The sequence below is a fragment of the Prunus persica genome, chromosome G8 (genome assembly GCF_000346465.2).
Source record: "Prunus persica cultivar Lovell chromosome G8, Prunus_persica_NCBIv2, whole genome shotgun sequence".
Lineage (NCBI taxonomy): Eukaryota > Viridiplantae > Streptophyta > Magnoliopsida > Rosales > Rosaceae > Prunus > Prunus persica.
Genome location: NC_034016.1, coordinates 7313774 through 7330537, shown reverse-complemented (window position 1 = coordinate 7330537; position 16764 = coordinate 7313774). Strand labels below are relative to the sequence as shown.

At 38.2% G+C, this 16764-nt stretch overlaps 1 protein-coding gene across 2 annotated transcripts; it reads right to left on the bottom strand.

Moving 5' to 3' along the window:
- LOC18787972 (gibberellin-regulated protein 9) lies at positions 7216–8711 on the bottom strand. Of its 2 annotated transcripts, XM_007221388.2 has the most exons (5): positions 8568–8677; positions 8414–8464; positions 7909–7972; positions 7550–7763; positions 7216–7409 (listed from the first exon to the last, which is right to left on the bottom strand). In XM_007221388.2, the coding sequence occupies exons 1-4, from the start codon at positions 8610–8612 to the stop codon at positions 7582–7584; spliced, it is 342 nt and encodes a 113-aa protein (XP_007221450.2). In that variant the 5' UTR covers positions 8613–8677; the 3' UTR covers positions 7216–7409; positions 7550–7581. The 2 variants fall into 2 exon arrangements, with proteins under 2 accessions (XP_007221450.2, XP_020425199.1); XM_020569610.1 differs by having other exon boundaries at positions 7216–7763; positions 8568–8711.

The window sequence follows — 16764 nt, the reverse complement described above, 5'->3', positions numbered from 1 at the left end:
TAACCGACGTTGTTTCGTTGTTCAACGTTTACTCTATAAATACATACGTCGTAAATAATGACACTGACAACTATTTTCACGTCATCTTTTATAGAAAAATCGAAGTGGAAAATTTATTTTACGACGGCTGTTTTTATATAGGCGACATAGTAGGTATCAATAACGTCGTCTTCTAATGTATTTAAAGACGTCATATTTTTTATTGTCGTGAAAATGATATTTAACGACGTCTTATTTTAATTTTCGTCATTGTATGTCTATCTTGCGGCCTTGTTCTGTTAATATGTGTCATATTTTTCCTTTTTAACGACGGTTTTTTTAGAGAGTTGGTTGTCTATTCTCATCCTCGACTGCTTTTTTAGATCTTTTTGCAGTACAAAGACGTCGTTTTGTATTTGTTGATGACGTTGTATACTTTAACAACGACGGTGATTTAGCGTCGTGGTTTATGAGGGAAAAGATGACGGTGGATTCCACGACCATTGAAAAACCGAATACACGACGGTGATTTACCGTCGTCTTTTTGCTTTTTTGTAGTAGTGGTGCCCTTCAAATACTAGGAAATCCACTTTACCACATTCCAATGTTGTTTGCCCGGATTTGCCATTTATCTTGAAACTACACTCACAACTTGAGCTAAGTCGGGGCATGTGCAAACCATTGCTTACATGAGACTCCCTATCGTGCCTACATACAGAACCTTACTCATGTCATCCTTCTCTTCGTCATTAGAAGGACTTTCCTGGGCACTTAATCTAAGGTGCTCCGCCAAAGGAGTAGACACGGTCTTACAATCCAACATGTTGAATCTCTCAAGTACCGTAGATATGTACTTGCCTTGTGACAACCACAATTTGCCCACATCTCAATCTCTCCTTATCTCCATTCCTAGGATCTTTTGTGCGGGACAAAGATCCTTCATGTCAAACTCCTTCCTAAGTAGAATCTTCATGTCAAACTCTTTCATGTGATTAGCATATCATCCACATAAAGTAGCAATAGGATGACCTTCCCATCCTTGAACACATGAGGATACACACAACAATCCGATGCATTTCTTCTATATCCAATTTGCAGCATATAGGTGTCAAAGTGCTTGTACCACTGTCTTGGAGATTGCTTGATCCCATACAAAGACTACTTCAACCTACAAACTAGATTTCCTTTACTTGCTTCAATGAACCCTTGAGGTTGACTCATGAAGATGTCTTCTTCTAAGTCTCCATGGTGGAACGTTGTCTTCACATCCATTTGCTCCACCTCCATGTCCTATTGTGCCACTATGTAGAACAACACCTGCATAGAAGTATGCTTCACCACCAGAAAGAAGATCTCATCATAATCAACTCCTTTCTTTTATAAGTACCCCTTGGCCACTAGACGAGCTTTGAATCTAGTTGGCTCTTTCTCATGTATCCCTTCCTTCTTCCAAAACACCCACTTGCAAACAATCACCTTTTGATCTTTGGGTTTTGAAACCAACTCCCAAATGGAGTTCCAATGTAGAGATTCCATCTCATCCATCATAGCACTCATCCAACTTTCCTGCTCTAAACTCTGAACTGCTTCTTGGAACATGGTTGGATCTCCTTCACACATACTTTGAGTATAGTGAACTGCGTCCGTCTCCCATTCAAATCATTGAGGAGGTTTGATGGTTCTCTTGGAGCTGGATGTAGCTATAGATGGCGGTTCCATATGATCTTGAGCCTCTTCTTCTTCATCATCTTGAGTTTGTTGTTGTTGCCTAAATTCCTCCACCGCAGTGTCGGACTCCACCACCTCATGAAAGTCTTCAGTTGGCAGACTTTTGGAGTATTCCCGAGCACCTGTCTTGGTGAAATAGTAACGGTCGTCTTCACTCCAACAACATCTTCCTTCACCTCTGGTTTCTTGAAATTATTCATAGGCTTGGTCTTCTCATCAAACACTACGTCTCTACTGAATATTTTCTTCTAGTTCACTAGATCCCATAACTTGGAACCTTTCACACCACTCTCAAAGCCAAGGAATATGCACTCAAGAGACTTTGGTATCAACTTGGTTCTCTCATCACTAGGTATGAGAGCATAGGCACTACAACCAAATACTTTAAGATTAGTATACTCAATAGATTTATTAGACCATACCTTTTCCACACACTCGAAGTCAAGATACTTCGATGGTCACCAGTTAACCAAATAGGAAGTGTGTTTAACCGCCTCCACCCAAAACACCTCGGGCAAGCCGACATGCATCCTCATGGACCTCTCATGCTTAATGAGAGTTCTATTCATCCTCTTCGTGGCTCCATTTTGTTGGGGAGTCTTCTTCATGGTGAAATACCTCTTGACACCCTCGCTCTTACAAAACTCCAGAAATTTTTTATCTTTATATTATCCTTCGTTGTCACTCTTAGGATCTTGATCTTCCTTCTCGTAAGGTTCTCTACTTCGCCTCCCATTCCTTGAATTTTGTGAAGACGGCAGATTTCTTCTTCATGAAATAGGCCCAAACCTTCCTAGAAAAATCATCCAAGAATGTGACACAGTCGCGAGCTCCACCCATTGACTTAATCAGTGCGGGCCTCCACGCATCCAAGTGAATGTAATCAAGCACTCCTGTGCTCATATTCTCTTTGTCTTGCTGCTTGAGTGTCACCTTGGACTGCTTTCCCAGGGTACAACATTTGTAGAACTCGAGTTTGAAATTGTGCACTCCTTTTAAAAGCTTCTGTTTGTGCAACTCTTGCATGACTCGCTCACTCATGTGCCTTAGCCTTAACTATAAAATTGAGCCTCATCCTCTGAGTCTTTCTTGGTAAATATAGCTACTCAACTAGTCACCGTTGTACTGCATAATGGATACAAGCAGTTATGTTGAATCTCTCCCTTCATAACCACACGTGAACCCTTTGAGATTATAAGTTTCCCTCGCATGACTTTGTAGGAATAGCCATTCTTGTCAAAAGAACTGAGGGAGATGAGATTCTTCTTCAACTTTGGTATGTAACTAACGATACCCAATTTCCTAACTACAATGTCATACATATTCACCTTGATTGTAATTGTTCCTTCGACTCTACAAACCGAGCCATCCCCCATCACAACTTCACCGCCATAGTCCACCTCATACGTGTCAAACCAAGATTTGTTTGAACATATGATATGAGCACTCGAAATGCAAAATCCAATCAGAAGATGAAACCCTAGAAGAGATAGCAAGTGCATCAGTATTATTAATGCTATCAGTAAATAAAAGCTCACCATCACTTTCTGCAACCCCAGCTTCATCCGACTTCTTCCCTTTGTTTCTCTTCTCTCTCCATGCAGGACAATTCTTCTTCCAATGATCCTTTGAGCCACACTCAAAACAACCGTCTTTCGCCCTGAATTTGGTCTTCCCTTATTGCTCTTATTGCCTTCGTGCTTGCTCAATCCACCTCTGGAAGGTTGAACCATTCTGTCATGCGTTAGGATTCCTTGCATAACCTCTTCATATGTCAAGGTTCTCTTCCTGTAGAGATGTCAACAATATCACAGCCTTGTCTTCTCACTTATAAACCGCATCCATCCTCTGCAAGTGAGCAATACACCTATTAAAGGCACCCACGTGTTCCATCATGCTTGCACTCTTCTCAATCTTTAGAGAGTGAAGCTCCTTTTTCAAAAAGAGCTTGTTGGACAACGATTTGGTTGCAAACATCTCTTCGAGTGTCTCCCATGTTTGCCTCGTGATGTCTTCCATCGCATTACACTACACCTCGTCAGTTAGATGTTGTTCAATGGATCCTCTAGCAAGCTTGTCATGGTTACCGACTTTTTTTCCTTGCCTGCCAAGACTTTACTGACATCTTGCTGCTTAAGAACATGCTTCATCCTTCTTTGCCAAAGCGTGAAGTTCTCTTTGCCAGTGAACGGCTTTAACTCCACCTTCATACTCAACACATGTTGTGATTTCATACCGGAGCTTTTTCCCTTCTTGTCACCTGCCATCGTCAATACACCGCCGCTCTTAAAGTTGTAACAGTACTTGGGCATAAACTAATACCCTCCACAACTAGGCCTTGATACCACTTGTTGTGCTAAAACACTCCAAGACCTTGTCGTTGATTGGACTATGCAACTATCACACACAAGCCGCACAAAGATAAAGCATGCACAAACCAAAAAGAAAACAAGCACACAAAGAACACAAGAATTTATAGAGGTTCAGCGTTGTTCCTATGTCCTTTTGGTGATCCCCGAGAAATTAACTAGTAAGAAAGAAACCCTTTGGTTACAATGAAGAACCCCCTTTGCTCTCTTAAATCCAATTTAATGCCTTAGTTTTCTCACGTTATAATAACCTAGTGCTGAAGTGCCTATTTATATGTCATATGGCTTTAGTACAATTATACAAGGAATAGGAAACTTAAAGGACACCAAAACTAGGAAGAAATCTAACGCAAAAGTGCTAAAGTGTCATAGTGCTAAAGTGCCTATTTATAATTCGCCAAGGAGCTGTGCTGGATTCGTTCCTCCCACTCGAGCGCCTAGGTCGGAGTATGAATTCTCACTCTACCCGCTCGAGCGCCTATAGCTTCCGCTTGAGTGCCAGTGCCTGGGTGAGAAACCACCATTCTGCTGCTAGAGCGCCTGCAGCTTCTGCAAAACGACTGCAGCTCTTTGACCGTGCATGTTCTTTGTTCCTTCCGCATATTTAAGGTGAGCCAACATCAACAGTATGCTTGTAGTTTTTTTTCTTAGGTGTTAACTTAATTAGTTTGTTGAACGCTTCAGGCTCTTGCCTAGCAGTATAGCTCTAAGTTACTTCAACCAGAGCTCGAGAGGACACAAATCAAATTTTTAAATTTTCTAAGGTTTTTTACTCTTTGAATGTCACTTTGTATGTGTTAGTGTTGTAGTGTAGTTAATTGGCTAAGAACCATAATCTTTCAATTGTTTACTCCCTCCTGAGTTTTTATTTATTTATTTTTATTTTTATCTTCCCTTTTCAATCTCTTGTTGTACTTGGCCTTCAAGCACAACATTGTATATTTTTGTCATTGTGTTAAATGCCAGTATACTTCTTTTGCTATATTATTTGTAAGTACATTCATTGTTTTCTTTCTTATTTTCAAAGGTTCCATTGTTTTCTCTTGTATATTTGTGAGTTTGAGATTGCATGCATTTGGTGCTTAGGGTTTCTTCTGTTATGATTAAACATGATTTATGATTAATGTCACACTCCAGACTCAGGGGTCGGTGGAAACTCCGAGCCCGGTGCTTGAGAAAGTAAAATAAAATAAAAAGAACTCGAAACATGGGTTTAAAATAAACTTCTCTTATAAAAATAGCTCCAAAATCTTACATCTTTACAAAAAATAAATAAAGCTCTATCACTCTCATCTAATTCAGCCACAACTGGTTTAGTTCTTTTCTTGCCCACTAATTCATTTGAAAAATTAAACAGGGTGAGGGATGAGCAACCACCGCTTAGTAGGGACATGAGACCTTACCGCAATAGATTGATATAACTAAATTAAGTGACATGCAATCACACAAACAAATATCACATTAATAATATTAATGCATAAATGCTCTTCATCTACTCCCGTTAATTCATATAACTGCACGTCCCATACCATACTTATACCACTTGGTCCCGAATGCCCGTTTATATGAACTAACACCCATTTCAATCATCCTATAATTCCCCTTTTGTTAGTCATCTTGTCTAACTCCCTGTCGCCAGTCCCGAACCACCCAATAAAAATCATGTGCACTGTGAGATCCCTGAGGCCTGGTACCTACCAAGAGTAAGACTCAACTACACAATTTCTTTCTAATTTCTCATGTTTTGAAACTATAAGGTTATGCTCCTATTTATAGTGGTTATAGGGATAGGATAAACTTCAATAGTAAAAGGATAAGAACATCCAAATTTATCCAAAACATAAATATCTTAACAAGATAAGATCATCTAAGTTTACCCAAAAGATAAATATCCTAACAAGATAAGATCATCCAAGTTTATCCAAAAGATAAATATCTTAAAAAGATAATATTGTCCAAGTTTATCCAAATGATAAATATCTTCTCTTATCAGTTTAAAATACAGGTCTTCACAGTTAAACCCTAAACTATTTGATTGTAGTGGATTACAGTGCCGTTTTCAAACTGGATGTAGATACAAAGCTCAATAAGAAACATCTCAGTATTTTTTATGGTTGTTTGGTTTGTTCCTTTATCTCCAACTTATCTTGGTTTGCACTTACGATACCATTGGTTACCAAAGTTCAGTTGGATTTTTATCACATGTAGGAATGGTAAAATTGAAATTACGGGTGGACATCAATTCGGCCAAATTGATGAAATTGGCCGAACCGGCTTAAACCAAAACAGACCGTTTATGTGTATATTTATTTATATTATATTATATTTTACATGTGTAATACTCAAATTAGGTAATAACTATATATGGATATTTTAATTGAGCTATATTAGTTATTGAAATTTGAAGTTTTATAGCATGTTGAGCTTTAGGATGGTTTCATATTCTATAAAATGATTTAAGGGAGCAAGTTGTGAATTTGTTGTTTGAAATTTGGCTAATAATATTGAAAAATTCAAAAAGAAAAAGAATTGGGCTTAGGCCCAAACCGGCCGAACCAAACCCTCTTAAATTGGTTTGGTTTAGTTTGGTTTCTTTCATGATTTTTGTCAAAATCAAACCAATCCAAATCGTTATATTATAATTAGTTCAACTGTGATTTTAAGGTGAAACTGATTCAATCCAAACCATACCTACCTCTAATTGAAATTGTGTATCACTTACCAAGTCGATGTAACAAAATTAATAACTCTTGTGTTAAGTATTTTCATATAAAATTTTCCATAGTTAATCAACTTATTTGTCCTTATCGCAAACAATGCATATATCCCTGAAAGAGTAATGCTATTTAGACACACAATATTGACCACCTTAACTGACCACCTTATTTGGCCACTGATGTGTCATGTCATGTCAATTAATGAATGTCGCCATGTCAATTAAAAAACAAATTAAAAAACCCTAGCATTCCTAATGAGTGGCCTCATGGCAACATTCATTAATTGACATAGCATGACACATCAGTTGCCACATAAGGTGGTCAGTTAAGGTGATCAATGTTGTGTGTCCAAATAGCATTACTCATCCCTGAAAATTATGAAAATTATATACAAAAATGGGAAGTTTCATGGGGGCATTCCATGACTAACAAAAATACAACTAATTATTATTCAATAGTAAGTTTATACATAGACAAACTCATGATCAACGAACAGCAACAACTACAATTGATTAAGAAGGTGCATATATTCAAATAAATTTGAATGTTCTGCTGTCTCTTTATCCTTCCATAATTAAGCATGTGTACATATTCAAATGAGTGACGCTATTTGTATCACATTTACGGATTATATATTGCTAACCACTTCTATAATAAAGGTGAGTTCCACATATATTAATAGGACTCACTACTATATATTAGAGAGATGATCAGCAAAATCGTCAATAAAATGTGATACAAATAGTATTATTGTATTCAAATATGCTTACGTGGGCATGTTTTTGTGATTAAGGGCACTTAGGCTTGTTTCCATGCGTCTTGAGTTTTGCATAACATGGGCATGCTTTCTTGTTCCCATAGGTGCCTGGTGGAACGCAGTGGCATTTCTCGCAACAAGATTTGCATGCTCGCTTGCATATCTTCTTTCTTGATGCCTTCCTGCATCTCCTCGAGCATGCATAGTTGCAATCTAAATCAACCCAGAAAATAAGATTAAGACATATAACTTATGATCAACTACTGTAATTGTCGTGGCCATACTAGTCTATAAGACAATCACTTAAATCATTCAATTGAAGAAACGTGGCAACACTATCTAGTGTTAAACAACTTACTGATTTTGGGAAGATGATGCGCCTTCTTACTAAGAGCTACCACTGCGTAATTTCCTTCCTCCATCTGAATTCCAAAAGGTAAACAAATGAGAGCTCGAGCTGATTATCACGTTTTCTCTTACACTGAAAATTAATGCTTTTAATTCCTCTAGATCTAAAATGTATAATCTTTAAAAAAAAATTAATAAAGGAAAAGATTATGTCACGATTGGCAGCAAGGGAAACTGGAAATCAGTTACACAAAAGTATTCTTTATTTATTTGCTTGTTTGAACCCTTTAACTCTTAGACCAGTTGTATGTATCTTCTTGATGTTGGAAGAGGTCTCAAATCGAAACCCTGACTAAATTTTAAAAAAATTGCTCGTTTGAATCCTAAATGTGCGTATTTTTTTTGTTTCAAGTTGTATATCTTACTTTGGTTCAATGAGCAATTCAGAAACCTCATATATAGAGACCCATAATCTTTAAATTATGAAGAACAAAATTAAGGAAAAGAAGACGTACCTTTGTGATAGAATTTGCAGCATCACTCAATGATGAAGCCTCTGCAAAAGCCTGCCAAGAATATTTAATTAAGCTTACTTTGCTACATGATTAACCAATTTAATTATTCATAATGTTATCACTGCATACATTAATTTTGTTACAGTGTACGTACCTGCAGGAGAAGAACGGTGATAAGAAAAATGGTGAAGAGCTTCATCTTGTGAAGTGTTCTGTTTGTGCCTAAAACGATAAGGTTCAAAGAAGAGGGAGGTCTTTTATAGACTAGTTTTGGGTTAAATTAAAATTATTTATTTATTTTTTTCATCTTGACATTTATCTTCTCAGATTCACGGGCAACATTGAGGCAAATTCACAGGCATTCAGTTGAGAGTGCTCAGCTGGTAGCGAGCCATCTACGTGTTTTGCCACAGGTAAAAAGACCCTCTTTTTGGAAAAGACCCTCTTTTTGGAACCATCTCCCCCTTTATTCCTATTGCTTTTCACTCGTGTCTGTGTCTGATCACAGCTGTTGATTCTTTGGCCTGTTATGAGAGTGAGAGACAGAGAAGGAGAGAAGTGGTCCCCTCCCAACTACCACTTGGGCATATTCTCTTATGGCTTGTGTTAGTATGAAAATTGTATTGTCATTTCCTAGACTCTAGCATTGGTTGGGAATTAGTGTGTGAATATGTTTTATTGGAAGCTTTGGCGCAACACATTCATTCTGGATCTTTGAAGCATGACTTAACCGATATGAGAAACTGATTTCAGGTAAATCTTGACATAATCATGCATTCATTATAGGATTCCTAGTTTGAGTTATTTTTACTCAAGCACTTTTATGTTAGCCTTACTTTTAATAGGATTAGATTTTATCTCTTGAAATTGCTTTCCTAGTTGGACTCTATTTTGATTCAAGTTAAAATCTTATCTTTGTTTGGTCTAATTAATTTGTTTTAGGAGATATTGGTTCTCCCCAAAATAGTGGCGATTTGGCATCAATCACTCAGAGTCCATATGGGATCAAATATGATATTCATGATTGAATAGAACTTGTGGTCTGTTGTTTGGCGTGATTACTTAGAACCATATAGGAAGTTTGGTTCTGTCATTCAGTATAGGCATCTAAATCTTATATTGTTGATGGGAAGTTTGCATGGGCTGACGAATTGAGGTAAGATTCTATGAGAATCAAATATGATTAATGGCAAGAGATTGAGGACGTGGCTTTGTGCTCTTCTCTTGCAAAAAGGAGATTGTGGTTTGTATAAGGATATGACGTGCTTCTTTGTTTTTGCAACTTTCCCATATTTTGTTTGAGCATCTAAAATTCTTAAGAAAGCTACTGTGCATATTTTTGAGATAAATCATCAAGTGTTCCATGTTTTGCTTGGTGATTTATCAAACACTTTAATCATTCATATTGCATTCATATGCATGTCGGTGACTCATACGATTGAGGGCACCAAGACCGTGGTGGCGGTTTTCCTCCGGCGAGCTTGAAGCAATCGTGGCCAGTATTGCGTTCAACATAAGGAGTGTCGAAGATCATCCCGTGACAGAAGTTGAGTTACGAAGAAGTCGGTAAATATTATCTAGAATGAGTCTAGGATAAGTGTGTGAGTACTTCTTGTAATCATCGTTCTATAGTGGATTTGAGTTGGACTGAGAAGTCCCGTGGATTTTCCCAAGAGGTGGGGTTTTACCACGTAAAATAATTCTCTGCGTGTTCTTTTATTTTAAGCTTTGCACATCTCAGGATTGATAACTCATATCAATCCTGCTTCAAAGGTTGATCAGTATTTATTGCAAAAATTCGAATTAGCTTATTTAATCTTCTCCAGGCATATATAGATATCCTACAGGTATTTTCAGCTTGGCTTCAAAATAACCAAAGCTCAAGGAGAAATCAAAATGAAAATTGATATCAATGGAGAATGGAAAAAAGAAAAGATATACTTTAAACTGGATTAGAGAACAGGACGTACAAACACTAATCTGAAGAAGTCATAAATTCTTTTTTTCAAGAAAGAAATCTGGATTTATGACATGCATATTTCGTTTATTGTTTTCTTTTTAATTTTAGAATAAATAGTTTTTAGGAAATTATTTTCTAGATTAAATTTATTTTTATTAAGTTTAAGATTTTAACATTTTTTGTTGTCAATAAGTTTTATGAATTTTGGAACAATTAGAGGTTCCTAATATTTTAGGTTTTCATGATTTATATTTACGCCAACTTATGTAGTAGTCGCCAATTTATCATGTTCTCACTATCACAAAAATCAAAATAAACGACGAAAATCTACCGTCATTTAAACGCTTTTTAAATTATTGTTAAATCGATCGCTATCTTTTGATACATAAAACAACGACGGTAAATAACCGACGTCGTTTAGACATACAACGTCATCTCTAAAAACAAACCGATATTTTTTTAATGATTAAAAAAGTTGAAAAAAGTAATTAATAAAGTTGAAAAATGAACTAATGTGCCATACCTTCTTAATTTCTGCTTGATTTCGACTTATTTTGGCTAAGTTGTGATTAGAGAACTGATTTTAATTCATTCTACTTGCATGAATGAGGAAAGTAGGGTGGGCTATTTTCTACTTAAATCTTGGTAGTCCAACCCGCCCAACCACCCCCCCTCCAAAGAAAGTAAATGCCCTGAAAACAAAGCCAATCCACATATTCTCCCATTAGATTTATGACCTAAACAAGGCCTTTACACGCCATTACTTCTGACGTGCGCATATGCACGAGCAAAGAAACCAATATGCATATACATGATATTAATTAGAGGGCAAACCAAGCCTAGTGAAAATGGACCAAATTAAAATCCCTAAACGCGGCTAAACACTAGCAGTCCTATGGTCAATGTTTGGACATAGACTCTTTGGATGCAGACAAGACAAAGTTGAGTTGAGAGAACGTAGTGGTGGAGGAGTTTTTAACTTGTAAGCAAGGATGGATCTAGGCATGGGCTAGACACTCTAGCCCAGTGCTAAATTTGGAGATGAAAAAAATTAACATTAATTTTATAAGTCATACCCAAGTTAATTAAAAATAGTCCCCCTCTTTTTTGACATTAGCCTATCACAACCGTAAGATTTCATCTCTAGAGGCACCCACGCACATCAAACATTATGTTTTTTCTATTACCTATCCATGTAAGCTATTGTTGAGGCCCAAAAAAGTCTATGGTTGGGCCCAAATAAATTTCTGGCCCAAATACGATAATTTATTAAGAAAAGTCACATATCATAGTACATGAAGGCCAGTCATATACAAGTCGTGCCATGCTAAATAAATAATTTGTCATGCGAGAAACTGGGGTAAGGTTATAAAATACAAGCCCAAGCTAAAATAAGCACCGTGTCCCTCTCTAAGGACAATAAAATTAGAGCGTGCCAAGCAACATGCCACGCCAAGCAGAAAATTATTGTTTCACGCCGAACCACACTACAAGCCTAAGTGGGCCCAAGCCACTCAAATGCCGGGGGCTTGCTTGAGTGGGTTGTGGTATGGATGGTAATAAGTTGTCATGAGGCCCATTGATGGGACAAGAAATGGAGGTCCTAGGTCGCTTGGGGGCCTCGGAACCCAAGCTCGTTTCTTAGGCCCAAATATGTGGGTAAGCACGAAGGAGAAAAATAGCCCATTACCTCAGCCCAAAATGGTCCTTAAATTAACCAATATAGCCCAAGACTTGATGAGATTAGCCCATTTATTTGGAAATTTGACTTGCTATCTTAGAAAGCCCGTACAATTAGAAATGCGAAGCAGCAAAAGCCTCAGCCCCTTGCTGAAAAAACAGAAGCCACGAAGGGAGCAAGATTTCCACATATGCAGAGCTGCTAGAAGGCTCCAGCACATGGGAAGGAACAAGTTCCAAGCACAAAACATCCGAAGAACCAAGGGATATTAGCGCGCAAGCTGTCACGAGGACAGGCACCCTTCGAACCAGCATGTATATCCATTTTCTTTCCTTGATCAGATCTAGCCATGGAAGGAGGAAGGAAAGAAAAAGGGAAATAGCTGAGAATGGGAGTCTCCTACTAAAACAGCTGCGGGAAAGGGCCTTGAGCTCCCAAAAATCCCTGATTTTGTGCAAATAGACTGAGGAAATTTCACCAAGACGGGAAAAGTCAAGGGAGGAGAGGAGAAAGAAAGGGAGAGATTTGGCCAATTTGGATAGAAACCATTAGGATTTCTTATAAAATGTCAGCTTCCAGCGGCTATAAAAAAGGACACTTCTACCCAACAAGCATCAACCACATCCAGAGAGCAAGCTTGATCTCTTACTCCCAAAACTCAGCAATTTCGTGCTCAGCCCATCCTTTTCCCTTAGTTTTTCCACTTGTCAAGCTATTCTAACACTTGACAGAGTCTCTGTCAAGCTGCCGGAAAAACACTCAAGCCACCATTTTCTCTCTTTTTCCTCCTCTCAGCCAAAACCTCTGATAATCCTTTCCTCCTCTTCCTTAGAACCCCTGTTTTTCATGAAAACTCACAGCTCTTTCTCTTTAAGGCTAAACTCATGACAATTTTTCTCCCATGCCACAAGCCTCTCATGCCAACCTAAGATTCTACCTGTAAGCACTAAGAATTCATCTGTAAGCACTAAGAATTCATCTGTAAGCAGTCATTGTTTTTGTTAGTGAAGGTGACCAGGGTGTTTCCTAAGGCTTCACTATCCTTTCGAAACATTTTGGGGTCTGATCTTTGAACTCAAACAGAAGGGGGAAATTTTAGCCATTTTGCTCTTTACGGCAGCCCAAACCATTTGTAGCTGCCGGAAGAAAAAAGCCACTACAGCTATAACTTTATATTTGAACTTGAGAGCTTAGAAGTAATAGGTCTCCTCCTCTTTAAAATTGCTAGGATTTTATTAACGACTCGTCATTTTTCTGATTAATCTGTACATTACTTGATCTTTGCTTTTATATAGTATAGTTGTCTCTTGGTTTTGTTGAATGCTTGTAGCTTGTGATTGTGCAATTGTAGATTTATATGACTGCACTTCTTACGTCTATGTGCACTCCCATAAAATTTAAAAATTGTTAATTGAAGAATAGCTGCTACCACTCATTTTCTTTGCATAAAATTAAAAATTAAAAATAATAAATAATAAAATAATAATAAAAACCTATAGCCCATAGCCAATTAACCATATAAAGCCCTTATCAAAAAAACCATGTAAACACGTTTTCAAAAAAGAAAAAAAAGGTAAATCTTCCATTAAAAGATATTAGTCCACCCCTATAAAATTCCTTGAGTCTGCCCTTGTATTCACCCATTTTGTTTTTTACTCCTGTGATGGAAGGGCAAAGTTCCCCATTGCCTTGAAAACCATTGACTGGTCAACAAGCCAACTTTCTTTGGTGTGCGAGCGTGCCACTGCTAGCAATAAAAAATCCTAACAGACTTCTTTGAAACAAATAACTTGTGCCCCAAGTTACTGATTTCTAAACAAGCGATTGTGAATTTGGGTGAGGAATATCTCCCAAGTAAATTCTTTTCGTGCCTCAGACTGGTGAGGACTTCATAATTTATCACAGTATAGAATTGGTAGTTCTGGCCAGAATAGATGATAATAAAGTGGACTGTTTTAGGCAGAACTCCTTTTTACAAAATTAAAAAGGAGAAATCAACTCTAGAAAGACAAAACGATGGCTGGAATCCTATTTCTGCCTAGGTAGAAACTTTTGATCCTGGCTGGACTGAGTGGTTAACAACTTCAACTGCTTAGCTTCAGCTGTAAATCGATACCAAAGTTCAATTTTGGCAGAGTTTTAATCTACTTCAAGCCTTGGGAGGCTTTTGAGCGGGCAGAACTGCGACTTCTTCAGTCTGAAGGAGTAGAAGTGGCTGGACTTGAGGACTTAATAAATTGGAACTGCACTGTAAAATTTGTTGAGGTTTTCATATTTGTGAAAACTCAAACTCTGCTTGTCTTGGCTTTTGCTGAACCAAATTTATAACAAGAGAAGTCTCGCTTTGAATGACTTGTTTCTCTAAGTCTGAACTTTGGAAGTTCTGATCTATAGTTGGCTTCTTTTGGGGTTCAAATGAGCTTTTCGTTGCTTCAGTTTGTTTGAAGGTTCTTAGTGATCAAGTGATCATTTTGAGTTTTTTGCCTTTGGTTGATTTTTTTGATTGTTTGATTGGTTGTTCAATTTTTTTTGTGTGTGGCTCTGTTCACCCTCTCTTTATATTTATAAGAAATGTTCTGGAGTAGGGTTTCTTTCTTTTAATAATAGGCGGCAAAATTCTCAAAAGATCTTTCATTTTTAAATACAAAGAAGAAGGGGTTTTTATCAATTTTGGCAGATAGGCTCTCAATAGTCAGTTTTTTTTAAGACCAATCACTTCTCTGTTTTTTTTGGAAGAGAACCTAACCCCTCTTTAATTTCAACTGCCCCTTGTGAGAACTCAAAACCATGATGGTTAGTTTGATTTCCTTGTTTAAACAACTCTCTGTCCTTCTGCCTATCTCTTTTTGAGAACATAGCCTGCTTATCTCTTGGAAGGATCGCCCTCTTTGGAGTAGAAACATTATTTCCAAATATATAAAAGGGATTTGATCTTTCTAATGGCAAAGTTTCAGAGAAGTTTTCTCCTAGTTGCCAGCCATTGACCTGCTTTTATTTAATTCCCAATTATCTCTGTGATATTTGAAATTGTTAACTTTTCAAAGTCAGAGAACAACACGTGGGCCTGTTCCTCTCTTGGGTCTTTTCCTTTTTTTAATCATTCCAAGCCCAATTTCGAGTTTGGGCCATGGGCTGATCTTTCTTTTCTTCTCTTTTTTTGAAGCTCAAGTTCGTGTTGTCGTTGCTTTTGACAAATAATGGGCTGGGCTTTGTTGGATTTTGGGCTCTGTTTTCTTGTTTATTTTGCGAAGCCCAGACTGCTTGGCCCCTGTGTCTTTATTCTGGGCTTTTTCCGCGTTGAGCTGGGCATGTCAAATTATGCCTAAACAATGCCCCCTTAAGTCTGAATCGTTTTGGAACGGTTCTAGACTTAATGCCTTGGCCATTAATTTGCGCGCCAGTTTTCTTCCATTAGCCCACGTCTGCCATGTCTGCCTACTACAAACTAGACTTCATGGGAAAGTGGCCAGTTACTAGCTAGTTACTAGCTAGTCATCATCAGGTGTCGCATCGTCTTCTTCTTCTTCGGTTTCGAGCCCTTTTCAAAGAATTTCAAACTCAAAATTCCTGTTCACTTCGAAACCTAGTTTTCCTCAGACCTTGACTTTCTTAGTTTTCCCAAAATTTTCATTCTTCCCTTCGACCCAACCTTGCCTTCCTTTAGTCTTCTTATTTCAGCTGAACAAAAACCTTTGAAAAATGTCTTCTCCAAATACTCATGCCAAGAGTTCATCTTCCCCAATTCCTCCTGATTACATCACTGGGACTGGGATTGATAAGTATGCGATAGAGGTTAGAAGCAAGCTCCATCCTTTTGCGAAGAAGAACTTAGATGAGAACGTCCTTCATCTGTTCCAGAACACTCTAGTTTTAAGCCCACATTGGTTTGGTTCTGTCCCTTCTGAAATGGCAGACTTGTTCAAAGATGACACTAAAGCTCCCCTGTGTTTTGAAAGCTCTTCTACCATGGCTTCTCATTCTTGGGTCAGCAAGAATTTGAGCCGTTCGTTCCTGTCTAGTGAAGTAAGGAACAGTCCAGTCAAGTGGGCTGACTGGATTGACAGGCTTCTTCCAAGATATGGAGCTCACTGGCGGAGAGCTGGCATATATGATGCCATACTTCTGTCCAAGCAATCCATCAACAGGGATGAGAATCTTCTAGCTGCTACCCTGTGTTTCTAGAATTCTGCCAGCAATGCTTTCTACTTCCGCCTGGGCCCAATGACTCCTACTCTGTTGGATATGGCTCAGATTTTTGGGTTCAGACCCCATGGAAGACCTGTGGATGCGGTTGGTGACTACCACATAAGGAAGAACCAAGAGAGATTAGCCTAGCCATTTACCATTTCTCCGGCCATCATCAACCAGAACTGCTCCTTTTCAAATTATTTGAAGAAGGTTACTGCTGAGAAGGACAAGGATCAGTAGCACATGCTATTCCTCCTGCACTGGCTAAATAGGTTTGTGTTCCCAAATCATTCCTCTGCGGTTCTGCTTGAATACAGGCACTTGACAGAGACACTGCACAACCATACGGATGTTGGGCTTGGGCCTACAGTTCTCGCTCATTTGTTCAAGAACCTGCACACTGCCACCCTGGAGAATCCCTTGAATTTGTCGGCTCCTGGTGTGTTCTGGATGATCCATATTTGATTGCAGGTCTACTTCCTAACATTTAGGTTTCCAGACGTAGTTCTGCCTGAAGACCAA